Source organism: Strix aluco, chromosome 18 (genome assembly GCF_031877795.1).
Source record: "Strix aluco isolate bStrAlu1 chromosome 18, bStrAlu1.hap1, whole genome shotgun sequence".
NCBI lineage: Eukaryota > Metazoa > Chordata > Aves > Strigiformes > Strigidae > Strix > Strix aluco.
The window spans coordinates 2,277,125-2,289,683 of NC_133948.1; the positions used below are offsets into that span (position 1 = coordinate 2,277,125).

Here is a 12,559-nt window from a genome sequence, read left to right on the forward strand (position 1 = left end):
CCCAGGAGAAGAGCCACTGAGGGCAGCTGGAGAGGCAGTACCTGGACAGCAGGGAGACCCTCCCACGGGGCAGCCAGGCAGCCGTGGTGGGAGGCACGCGCAGATAGAAGCTCGTGTACATCCTATTTAATAGGAGTTTTGCTCCACTGGCTCTCGGGAAGGAGGGCTGCTCTCTTCAACAGCATCTCATCCCGCGGGGGGCTCTGCAGCACAGCGCAGAAACACTACGATCTACACTGGAAGACGAGTGCCCACACAGCAGCATCTTTTCTGACTGCAAGCTGGAAAACAGAGTAACTGACAAACCATCTTAAGAAAATGATTTTTATTTCTTTTTTTTTTTTTTTTAATTTCTTTTTTCCCTTTTTTTTTTTTTTGAAGTTCCAATGTTTACAGATATGCTTTTATTTCTGATAATATAGCTGCGCAGCAATAAAAATCACAATGCAGCTAGCAGAGCAGCTGAACTAAGACCCATAAATACCAGCACAGAAAACAATGGACAACCACCAATATTTCTATACATTAACTATTATTTTAATGTCACATTTTGACAATTGTAAATGGTCTACAGAATGTATGTGGGCAAAAGGCAATAAGTGAGTCTTTTGAAACACTAGATGTATAATAAACAGCGCATTATCAACATTTACATGATTCACATCAAATTGATGACATCCTAAATGTATTCCTTTTAAAGGATAGAGATTTTTTCAATAAAATATTACATTTCATTTAATACTCTGGTACAATACTTCATACATTGCAGGAAAAAAATAAATGCAAGGTCTACTCCACCTAATAAGAGGATCCTTTTTCATTAGTCTTTAGTACTGTAACAAAAAAAAAAAAATCACAATAATGTCATAAATAAACAGGCTCAAAATTATTAATTACGTTTCACTATTTAAAAGGGAGAAATTAAAAATTAATTTGAGATAATGAAGTTATGGGTAGAAAATCAAAACCTGACAACACATCCTAGTACCAGCTGTGATTTTTCCCATCCCTACAACAAAAAAGGAAACAGGTTTTATAACTTTGTTAGCCATATCCTAGTTAAACGTGTTTCAAACACATATCTTAAGAGGAAAAAGTAAAGTTTGGTCAGGATTAATAGGAGAACCAATCAGTCCTAACAACAGTTAGCTGAAATTAAAGTGTATGCTATAAAACATTCAGTAAATGAAGTCTGCAGCAATTTCATGCTGGCATAAATTATTGTGCCTTCGGAGTTGGGTTAAAGTTTCCCTTGTGGTATAAAGTCTTCTACAACAGAACACTTCAGAACTGCATCCCTTTTCCATGCCATTGATACAGCAAAAGCTTGTAAATCAATGCTTAAAATTTATTCTCTAAAAACTCACTAGAAATACATGAAACCCACATTCACTTATCTCCCCTGAACCAAAGGGTGTTTCTCTTTCTTGCTTCATCTGTCATAAACCCCAGTCCTTGTTTAAAATAATTTTTAAAATGCTTTAAGAATCATCCCTCTCTTGCCGGTGCATGAAGGGCAGACAGATTTTATTTTGCAAGGTCTCCCCTTTAGTATTCAGCAGGGCTTCAACCTCCAGTTAGGAGAGGAGTATTTATTCACAATCTTTCAGATTCTGTTCCCCCCTCATTGACATTCTTCCACCATATGCTGCCCAGGATTAATACACATTCTGCAGTAAGAATTCCCTGGTTCCAAGAAAAAAGGAGAAAAAAAATAAATCCTATAGCGGCAGGTTCTAAACAGCTAAAATGAGGTCATAAGAGGCAACTTTATGTTGGCCATGTAACTGATTGCTGCTTACACAGGTCAATCTTTTAAGACACATCACATTAACTGAGTTCACAGAGTTCAGATTCGTTCAGGATCCTTCTCTCATTTCTCTTGACTCTTCCCCTGACTTTTCAGTTTGGTGCAGAATAGCTCCAAACCTGAACATGTGTTCCACCTTGCTATAAGTATGAAGTATAGAATTTGTCTAACTTTGTGCAAGTTTTAGACAAATATTTAATTGCTGTCAATCGCCCTATACAAATACCAACACTTATAACTGATCCCTGTTCAGCAGGATGAAGCTGTAAGTAGGGCCAGGAGAGGAAGCAGGCAACACAGAATAGGTATCTCACTATCAAATGAATAGATTTCTCTCTCATCGTTACTAGAAATTTTCGATCTAGAAAGGGCACAAGTATTTATGACTAGAGTATAAGGCTGTGAGATTAAAACACGTATTATGGTATGCTGGTGACAGGAGTTCCAAAAAAGAAAACCCAAAGCCTCAAAAGACAAAAAGGACAATAGGCAAAGTAACAAAACTCTGCTTAACATTAAAGAAGCACCTTCATTCAGTTCAAACAAAGTGTTCAAATATTTGATTTTGCAAAGCACTCTCAGGAAAAGGTAACGAAATCTCCCACTTAACCTTTCACAAAGCTGCATTAATTACATTCCAGGCTTTAGCATAATTTCACTAGTACGGCCAACAACACAATTCCATTGGCCCTGCACCCTTGCATCCAGCAATTTAATGCAGTGTTCACCCTCTGCACCTGCTGTATGAGAACGGCAATCCTTCCTTACCACCTAAGTCACAGAATTTCCCCAGAAACCTGGGGAAAGACACTGGTAAGACACGACCGGTACCTGCTCCGAGGGACCGACTCTGCCATTAACGCACACATGCAGCTGCTAACGGCTTCAAGGGGAGCTTCTGGTCCAGATAATTGGACAGAGCAAACGAAGCGAAGAAACCCAATTAACTGGCAGCTTAACAGCAGTTCTTCATCCTAGAGTCTCTAGAAGAGGACTTTGTCTCACTGACAACAATCAGAAGTGGTTTCAGATGAACGTGATTTTGTAATCGAATGGGGACAGCAAATTCAACGCAGCTCTGAAAGGCACTTCAGGTAGAATGGTGATAAACTCCTGCCTGATGAAGCGAACCAGAACAAGCCTGCTTGCCTTGCTGCCCCTGCTGCCCTTCTCAACTAAGGCAATTTTAGTGGATAGCTAGCTTCCATGCACTGCTTTCCCCACACAACCCTAATTTAGCCACTTGCACTAGCATAAGGCCTTACTAAAAAACCAGAAGGCTCAACAGCTTCCACCTCCCCAGCAGAAGGGAAGAGGGTTACCTTATCCTAAGGTAACAGCCTGCACAGTTAATTGTTTCACTGGTTTTAATATGTCACGGTGTCATCATGCAACTTTTAAAAATACCTTAACTCTACACATTCAATCTCTTGCTTAATAGACAAACACAGACAAATTAAGACAGTGTCCTCACAAACCATTAGGCCACTGTGTCTTTTGAGAGATACAGTAAATTTCTATTTTGGGTAGAGATCATGTAAAAGAAATTTTGTTTGATGTAAAGGCTACCTTGCATAATTACTCAAAAATAGCCCATCCAGCCACTCAGCTAAGTCGTAATCAAAGTCATCAGTTATCACAAAAAGCACCTTCATATCAGTAACTGCTCAACCCCTCTGAAACTCACTCTGAGTTTGAAATGTATTAGGACTAATTTTATCATGTAGCTGATTCTATTCACGCTGGTGATCCACTGTTTTCAAACAATCAAGTATTGTTCCCATCAGTATTTTACATTAGTGTAACGGATTTACCCATATCATTGCTCTCCCACCACCCCCCCTCCCGCCAAATAAAAAACAAACATCCCACAACTGCTCAAATAAGGAAAAAAAACCCCAACTAATAGCCATACTGTGAAACAAAAATACTATTTAAAAAACAAATGGATAACAGTCCAACAGGTTGCGGGATTCAAAACTGACTCTACAAAGTAGTTGTCTACATTGTAGAAAGGATTTCCTTTTATTTGGAAAATGAGCAATTGTAAATCACGTATTGGAGAGAAGAGATATAAACAATCTTTAGATGGTCTTAAGTTTTGCCTACTGTTGAAGGATTAAAATCGTAAATAAAAAGGTACCAAGCCCTCAGAGTTCACCGTTCATGTGAAGCTTCTTCCATCTCTTTCTTGACCTTTTTAAAAACCATGTTCATTTCTGGGAAAGGAAGGGAGAAGGAAAATGAAAAATTATTTAGGAAAAAAAACCCAGCAGTTATTTGTTATTCTGACGTTACACCGACGTGCCCAATTTTGACTTAACAAAACCTTACACTCAACCAAAAGTCTCAAACCTTGCTTATAAACTGTGTGGTACTTTGGCAGTAGAAGATGAGATTGTGTCTAAACCTGGAGAAGGTCCGTGGACTAAATGGATGAAATGCACTTACGGTTACCAAATGGAAAAGGGAAAATAGGATTTCTGAGGGCTTTAAGAACACAGGGGGAGAGATGACAAAAAGCTTTAATTAGAATCTAAAAGAAGTTAATGATTAAAGACACCTTGAATTCAAAGGTATTCCTTTGCTGTATTCGCAGCCCATTAACCAAAGTATCAGATAAACTTCCTAGCTAATAACCTGCATACATCTATTCAGTTGTCTGATTGCAAGAACCAAATTGCAACAGATATTTAAAATCTAACAAAGAGAATCTACAGATTTCTCTCCCAGCAAAAGCAAGGATTTAATTTTTACTAGTATGACAACAGTCCTACACCAACTGCTCCCAGCACACAGGCACAGCAGTTAACTCTGCTCATCACATCTTTTACAAGGCTGAGCGTGAGATTAAGTGTTTTTTGAATCTCTTTAGATGCACACAAATCCTTATCGTCAACCAGGAGCAAAGGTCACTTTTAAAAGACGTGGGAAGTTCAGACTGTAGTTGCTACTCATCTTTTGCTAGCATGCAGCATTTCAGTCTCCTAAATAATAAAGACATCCAACTTATGTCACTGGTGAGTCAGGACCTGAGAACAAAGGCCAAACTACCAAGCTAATGTTCCACGTGGTTTTGAAAGGGTAGACGGAGACGCAACTCAATCAAAATTCACTTCTGGAATTTAAATGCCCTAAGAGGGATAGACTACATGAACTTTTGGCATTAGAAAGTCACCACTTGGGTTCTGAATACCACAACTGCAGGCTGGATGCTCACCCTCACTCCTGAACGTACATACCCGCCTTTGCATGGAAGTCTCTGTACATCTTCTCATCTGAAACTTTTCTGCTGTTGCATCAGCCCCACATTTTCATATACTCTAGCACTATCTTCTCTCATTCTGAAATGAAACAAATATTTACAGTCTGAAGAATCTAGTTTGAAAAACACAGATTTGGACACACAATAGAATTCAGTGACAATTTATTTTGCTCAATTTATTTTAAGAGCAAAGCACAGGGCAACAGTCTAGGGCAGATTCTGTGATAACTCGTTCTCATTCGAGGTCCCTGAAGATTAGTTAGTACAGCTCAAAACTTACACACTAACAACAGAAGCAAACTTACTCTGGACACGTTGGGGTTGGGGTACAGGGTGGAAGAGGGCTCTGATCCCCACTTGTCTGGTCCGATAAAGAATATTTAATGTTTGTGTATTCGTGACCTTTTCTCTTACTCTTCTGTGAAGCAAAACACACCAAAAAGCCAGATTGTGAATTACTACTAGAAACAATCATTGAAGCAGCACAGAAATTAGATGTGTAACTAACCATGTATGTTTTTAGAAGGAAGGTTTGTATATGAGGAGGAGAGAGCTCAGCTCTGTAGATAACACACAACATGGACAAGACCTAAAGGTCAGCTTTACCTATTGGTTTTAAGACCTGAAAAGCCTCATTTTTGCAATATTCCCCTTTCCACCAGCAGAATATACCAACCTCATGAACCAGCACTCATACGCAGTCTTCATCTTACTTGGCAGAAGAAACCACACTTCATTCTTTAATAGACAGTACCAGCCAGTGGGCTTCCCACTGACCTTATTTCCAGCTTGGAGATGTGGCCAAATGAGTAACAACATTGTTTGCAAGATCTCTAATAAAATAACATCTTAGCCCATTAGGTTTGATATAAAAAGAACCCAAGCTGTTATTTGTATTCTGCAGCATATGTTACAAGCTGCAGCCAATTATGCCGGCATTCATCTAAAGATACTGAAGGCTCCAGCAAGCAGAGCTACACCAGCAAAGAAAGGGGATATGGCTTTCTTCTTTTTTTGTCTTTTCAAGACAAACATTCAAAACACACACATACACCAAAACCTACATATAAATTAAAGCCTCGCTTTAAAGTTTTACAGGGTACTGGGGTTTAGGGGTTTTTTTTGGTGGGGTTGGTTTTTGGTTTTGTGTGCTTGAACAAGTACTAAATAACTGGCCTGAATCAATCTCACAGCAGAGGTTGTTGGAGCCTTTGGGGAGTTCTGGCTGCTGAGTTTCTATTAAGAATGCTCTGTATAGCAATGTAGGTTGAATTTTTTCCAAGATGGCCTTCTGAGACTTGCTCAAAACTTGCTCAACTTGTTCTGTTATTTTGCTGAACTTCTCCCCTCTCAGCCTCCTACTTACTCCCAACAAATCATTTTCAAACAGATCTATTACCTGGAAGGTTAATGCTAAAAAATAACATTTAAACAAAACGCAAAGGTTCAAACTCTGCTGCATTCTACAGTGTTATGGCTATAAACCCCTCATCTGCCAATAACATTCTGAAGTCCAAAACTAGGGCTTGATTTTCGACCCCCAATCCCCCAAACTGTGTGACGAATGGCAGTTCAAGTTACAGTAAAAACGATTTAAAAAAACGTAATCGGTCAATTCTTCTATTACTTAAGCTGACTGAAACAGAGAAGCCAAGAAAAAGTAGATATCTGGCTTCTCTTCCTTCTGCTTAATTCACTGTAACTATCCTTTCTAATTCAGAATAATAGAAATGTGGTAAGAACTACTTGTTTCCTAGATGTAAGAGAATATACACATTTCCACAGGAAAAAAAAAAATCACTTTGCTTTTCTTCTACACTTTTACGAAGACAGGTAATATTTAACACAACCCTTAACTCTAAGAAATCTTGAGACTCTCAGCATTGCAATGCAAGAGGGAATGCTGGCAGAGCAAGGAAATTTTTCCTCAAATACAAACAAAAAGCAGGCATATCTATGTGAATGGATGCAGCTACTCACATAACCAGCTGGCCTGAAGAAGTGGGTAAGTCCTGCATGCCAACAGGCTAGCTAATGTGACTACCTAATTCCTTATCAGTGCTGGCTTGCGTTCAGCCAGACTGAAAAGCAGACAGGGAGCATGACCTCATAGTGTTTCCTATCAAGGTGCCCTAATTGACTTCACCAGGTTTTTTCTTCCAACTTCCACTGCTTGCAACTGCAATCAAAGCAAGCGTAGAAAGAAGGTTCCAGAAGTTAAAGTTTCTCAAAACACAGCGTTTCATTCCCAAACTGTCTTATTGGGGTGAGATTCAAGCATTCTGCACAGTATTCTACTCCTCAGCCAATTTTTTTTCTGCTCTGTCAAAACATGCTTTGGAGCATTCCCAATTCACCATGTTTTTTTCAGGACATTGGTTCCTACAGTCACCACAAAGCTGTGCTTTTGTCTGAGAAGTTCTATACTGTTTTATTCATGTAGCTGCCACTAGCCCTAGCTAGAGGTCAAGACCTCCTGAAGTAAAGCAACGCTCTATTTTCTGTTTCTTAAACTTTTATACCCGTACCTTCTGAGCTAGTAATGGAATAGAGGATGAAACACAACTAACGGAGCCTCATCACTACAGGAGAAATACACTGCTTCACTCAGTATCAAAACACTATTCAAAACCCATTATGATCAAGAGTTGCAGATCTACTTTGTAAATGGCAGTGGCAGAAAAAGACCATATTCAAAAAGCTGAGGATACAAGGCTCACATAATTACACACACAGAGATATGAGGCAGCTCTAAGGCGAAGTGAGACACCAAAGCCAGGAAAAAAAGTACACCTGAGGGATTTCTTGTTCTTCACTTTGTGTCTAATCACCATCAGAGCACACAACAGCTGTCCTGGGGAGAGGAATAAAGTCTCTACCCTCTGCTGAACAGCGCATCTACATCATGTAGACAAATAAAAAATAAGCTCTGCCACACTCCAAAGCAGCCAGAAGCCACACAGAAGTGCCAAGCCCGAGCTGGCACACTCCAGCTCTAACCAGGGATTACACCTCACACCTGGCACTGCGCTAACCACGCTGCTCCCCACGTCTGCCTCATCAGCTGTGGGGTTTATCTCCTTCTGAGCAGCAAGCCAGCTGCAAAAGGAAAGATACTGCAATTCTGAAACAAAAAAATAAAAGCCCCAGATGACCAGAGGTTCAGGCAGAGCATGAAAGCAACGGTGAGTGGAACATCAGTTCCTTCTTACAAAAGGAGGTAACTTCCGAAAAAGACTGTAGAATTTCAGTGCAATGAAGTAAAACAGGAAGAGTAAGGTGGAGGCTTGCGGTTGCACCACATATTCTGACAACTTTTCTCATCTCGCCACACCAAATCACTCCTCTAACTGCTTTTTGTTGGACACTGCACTGAAGAACACCACACTCATTCTTTAATCTTCTAGTCCAACATACTTACATACTCTTGTTAATAAAACATACACCTTAAGAGTCCAAAACTGGTATTACAGTGACTAGCGTTTGAATTTGCTTATCATACTTTAGAAATACAGTTAACAGATTTGAAATCTCTTCAAAACTCAACAGAGCACAAGGTTCTGTATTAACTAACAGAGCCTTACTTTCTACTCTTCTTGCACAGAAAATTAGGTAATATCAAGGGAATTTGAGAGCTAGGTGCAGGGACTGGGGGACAGGGAGGACAGGCCCCCACGTATGCAAGCATTTTTGTGGAAGGTAAACCAGCACTAGTTGCAGCCATACAGAGAAGCTTCTCAGACTGCTGATTTTCTTCCTCCGCCAGTGGCCAAACACACTGTTTCTATTTTACAGTTTTCTAATTCCACCTAACAGTTTAAGTAATCCTTAAGCATAATGAACTGAAATACAGGCTAACTCCTCCACACAGGGTTAACAGGTTACAGACCCAGCCTTTTCACAATGCATTGGTTGTCCAGCCAGTCACACCTCCCAAAGTCACAGGCAGCAAACGAGCAACTCTGCTCCCTGTTCAAACAATAACGTGTTCCTTTGTGACATTTTATACTTCAGACAAATGTACCTGCTCCTCTTCAATTCTGCGCTGTAGCGTTTCAATGTAGTGCTGTACTGCCATGTAAATAAATCTGTATTGTGCTTCTGTCTGAACCATTCCTGACCGTTGTGACCTCACCATCTGAATGGTCTTCGGAACATCAATATCACAGTCCACACCTAGGAAGAATCATCATGTTAATAACAGTGAAATAAACTTTGTCTCTAGAGGAGAGATTGTCCTCATCTTCCAGCAGAACACAGCGTAGTTGAATGATCTTGCAGTAAGCAAGATTGCTAACATTTAACACAGAGGATTTGTCCTTGGCTACTAATACACACATCTGTAGAACTGTGGCATAATGGGGAAAGCTGTCCTGAGGGAAAAAACTGCATCGGTTCCCAATGTTCCAGGATGACTTTAAATGCAACCTAGCTCAACATACATGCCGAGCTAGTGTTTATGACAGTTTATACTTAAGTACAACACCGTTCTCCAAAAACAATTTGCTCAAATTCAGCGTGCCTGAGTACATTGACAGCCACACACCCATGAATGATTTTAAAAGAGAAAAATAAATAATACAAATAATAATAATAAAAACATAATCAGACTCCTGGCTAATCCTCAGTTTTCATTATGCTGAACTGGAGCAGGGTTTCAGCACTTTGACTCCAGCTAAATCAAGCGGAATGAGCAAGTCCCTTCTATGCCAAACACACACACCTAATTTGTAGCATCACTAGAATCCTCTATTCTGGCAGCACTCCTGTTGTTTTACTGAGATATCTCTGTCAGTGTCCCACAGGAAAATAAAACTCAAGGAGGGGGTGGAACCTACCTTTTTCTCTGATTATGTCAATAAGAATATCAATCACAATGAAAGTTCCTGTTCGCCCAATCCCAGCACTGTAAAAAGAGAAGGGAAAAATAAAGTTAATTGTTTTGCTCTTCCTGAACAGACATCAAAACGCCAGTCCAAGAGTCTAACATTAAAGACATTAGACTTCCAAATTATAACCAGAGCCAAACCAAACCACGCAGCCAAAAGTAACTAGAGACTTAATCAGGTTAACACAGAAGAGACAGAAGTCATAACAGCACTTCTGTACCTCAGCATTTATTAATGTCCTCGAATCAGAAAAACACCTACAAGGTCATATCTAACATTTCCTTGCCTTATAAAAAATATCTCATTTATGAGCCAAGACTGAGGACAGAGCACTCACAGGAGGTGGGACGGGATACTAGAATTTCCATGATCCTGTACCTGAAATGTATCAGCCAAGAGTGGTAACACCTTCTCCTACAACATCAGAAATTCTTATTCATACAGACACACACACTCTGAAAGACGGCCTGCTCCAAAATGTAACCACTGGACAGCTATCTAGAATATATCATTTTGCAAAACAAAGCACAAACGCCTTGACAGATCAAAGTCTGAGTAGCTCTCAGGGAAAGCTGTCTTCTTTTAAAAGAAGTTAGGTGGATTTTTTTGGCAGGGAGAGCTGAAAAGGATCCAACATCCAACAGAACTCCAAAGGCACAGAGAGCCTTTGTCTTCGTAGCAGAGGAGGCACAGTGCATCGCCATACCTGCAGTGGACCACAACTGGTCCTGCGTCAGAAATGCTCTCCTGCTTATGGTGCACCTCCTCCAGAAAGTCCAGTACCCCACCGGGGTCACTCGGGACTCCATGGTCAGGCCAAGTTCTGAAGTGGTATTGCCAGACTGTTCTCTCTGTGTTCCCCTGGAAGGAAGATGCCAAACAAAATCCTTCAGATCAAAATCCAGCTAAAAGGATTATGTGGCAAAGTTGAGTCAGATCAGAAGGCGGCACATCCAACCTGCTGCTCGGTATCCACGGCACCACAACTCTCTCAAAGGAGGGAACAACCCAGAGTTCTTCCTGGCCTGACAAGCCAGTCACACCACCTGCTTGCTCAGTTCTCTCTTTCTCATGCAATTGTTTCCAAGAACATTTCCAGCTTCACCTTTAGAAGCCAGGGCAAAGTTTTGTCCAAAAGGACCTTTATCTGTCGTACTGACGATTCGTACCTAGCGGCACTTACCTTACGCTCGCCTTCCCACTCAGTTCTATCCCAGAGACATACCAATCTAACACATCCTGATTATTTGCTTCTTACACAATTCATTTTGCACCCTGATCCAATTTGTTCCTTAACAAGGAAGTGCTATTTCTACACTAGTTAACTGTTTCCTTCCTCATCTTTTGTATTCCTTCCCTTAAGTGTTTTTCCTACATACTGGATCTACACACAACCATTTTCTTCTAGTACAATCATCTCCATGAAAGGGAGCCAATACTAGCTAAACTTAAGTGTGATTACCTAAAAGCATCATCCCTCTTTCCAGATTTCCTCAAAGCTCTGCAGCCGTGCATCTTCTGCCAAGAAGTGCTTAGGTATAAGAACCTTCAATTATTCCAAGGACAAAGAGAAAGATGTATGGAACTAAACCTGGAGCTTCAAAGAGACAGGGCTCAATTTATTAATCTCTTAGTGCTTTTATTGATTCCAAAGAAACAGTCTATTTCTGTAATTTTTTTTTCTGTGATCTGCAACCTAAAATAAAAGGGCAGAGTTATTAACATACTTACTTGTCCAACTTTAGAAAGTTTAAGTTCTCTTAGTGTGTAATCGTGTGCTGCACTCTCCTTCACATTTCTAACACGCATAACACCATACTCCTTTAGGGAATATTCATCAGGCCAGTACTTGACACACTTACTCTGCAAGATTAAAAGAGGGATAAAAAAAAAAAAAAAAAGGAGTAATCAGTAAAAAGGAGTAATCAGTAAAAAGGCAGGCTGGTTCATAAACTGGTTAACAAACACATTTCTGAAGCTTTGATTTCTGAATACATACACAATTACTAGCTAGCTGACAAGATGAAGTACATTTTAGGGGGAAGTTTCTCTTCCCCTTAACAAACACCAGATGATTTCAGAAAAACAGGTACAGGCAATCTCTCCTTTTAGCAGGTTTCGTAATCATTTTAGTACCTGCTTTTCTTCGATAGTTTCAAAACCCAGAGATTAAAATATTGTTACTTTTATCTCCAGCCAGCTACAGGTTTCAAAATACTGAGAACTTCCAGTGGAATGCTGTAGCCTTACAGGCTATTCTACAATCAAAACCCAGCAGGTTGCAAAATAAATACCAAAGGCATAAGCCATTTTTAGTGGCAATGAAAGGTGGATGCTTGCTTTTTCATCGCTTGGAGCAGAAAGGACTAACATAGCTCTCTAATTCGATCACCAAAGGAACAAAGAAGCGTTCCCTGTGGCAGGGGAGTGAAGTCTGATGTGTTTGTTGCAGCTTTTGAAATTTAGAGCTTTTGGTGTGCTGCTTTTCTCTCATCGTTGGCCAGGGATATATTCCATCCACTGAAGAACAAGTTCACCTATTACTACTTGGATTTGGTTCCTGTGACAGTCCAGGGAAGAGCAACACCTGTTAGC

General features: G+C 40.2%; 1 protein-coding gene across 4 annotated transcripts in view; it reads right to left on the bottom strand.

The window, feature by feature from the left end:
- PTPN11 (protein tyrosine phosphatase non-receptor type 11) overlaps nucleotides 1–12,559 on the bottom strand; it is a 46,222-nt gene that overhangs the window by 15,670 nt on the left and 17,993 nt on the right. For 2 of the 4 annotated variants that reach the window (XM_074844567.1, XM_074844569.1), the window contains exons 10-16: nucleotides 11,696–11,827; nucleotides 10,671–10,825; nucleotides 9,914–9,981; nucleotides 9,100–9,251; nucleotides 5,381–5,493; nucleotides 5,053–5,154; nucleotides 311–4,029 (exon numbers count right to left, since the gene is read on the bottom strand). In XM_074844567.1, the coding sequence (XP_074700668.1) occupies nucleotides 5,085–5,154; nucleotides 5,381–5,493; nucleotides 9,100–9,251; nucleotides 9,914–9,981; nucleotides 10,671–10,825; nucleotides 11,696–11,827 (690 nt within the window). In that variant the 3' untranslated portion in view covers nucleotides 311–4,029; nucleotides 5,053–5,084. Of the gene's footprint in view, nucleotides 1–310; nucleotides 4,030–5,052; nucleotides 5,155–5,380; nucleotides 5,494–9,099; nucleotides 9,252–9,913; nucleotides 9,982–10,670; nucleotides 10,826–11,695; nucleotides 11,828–12,559 lie in introns of those variants that run through there. The other 2 variants (XR_012625678.1, XR_012625679.1) reach the window with 2 other exon arrangements.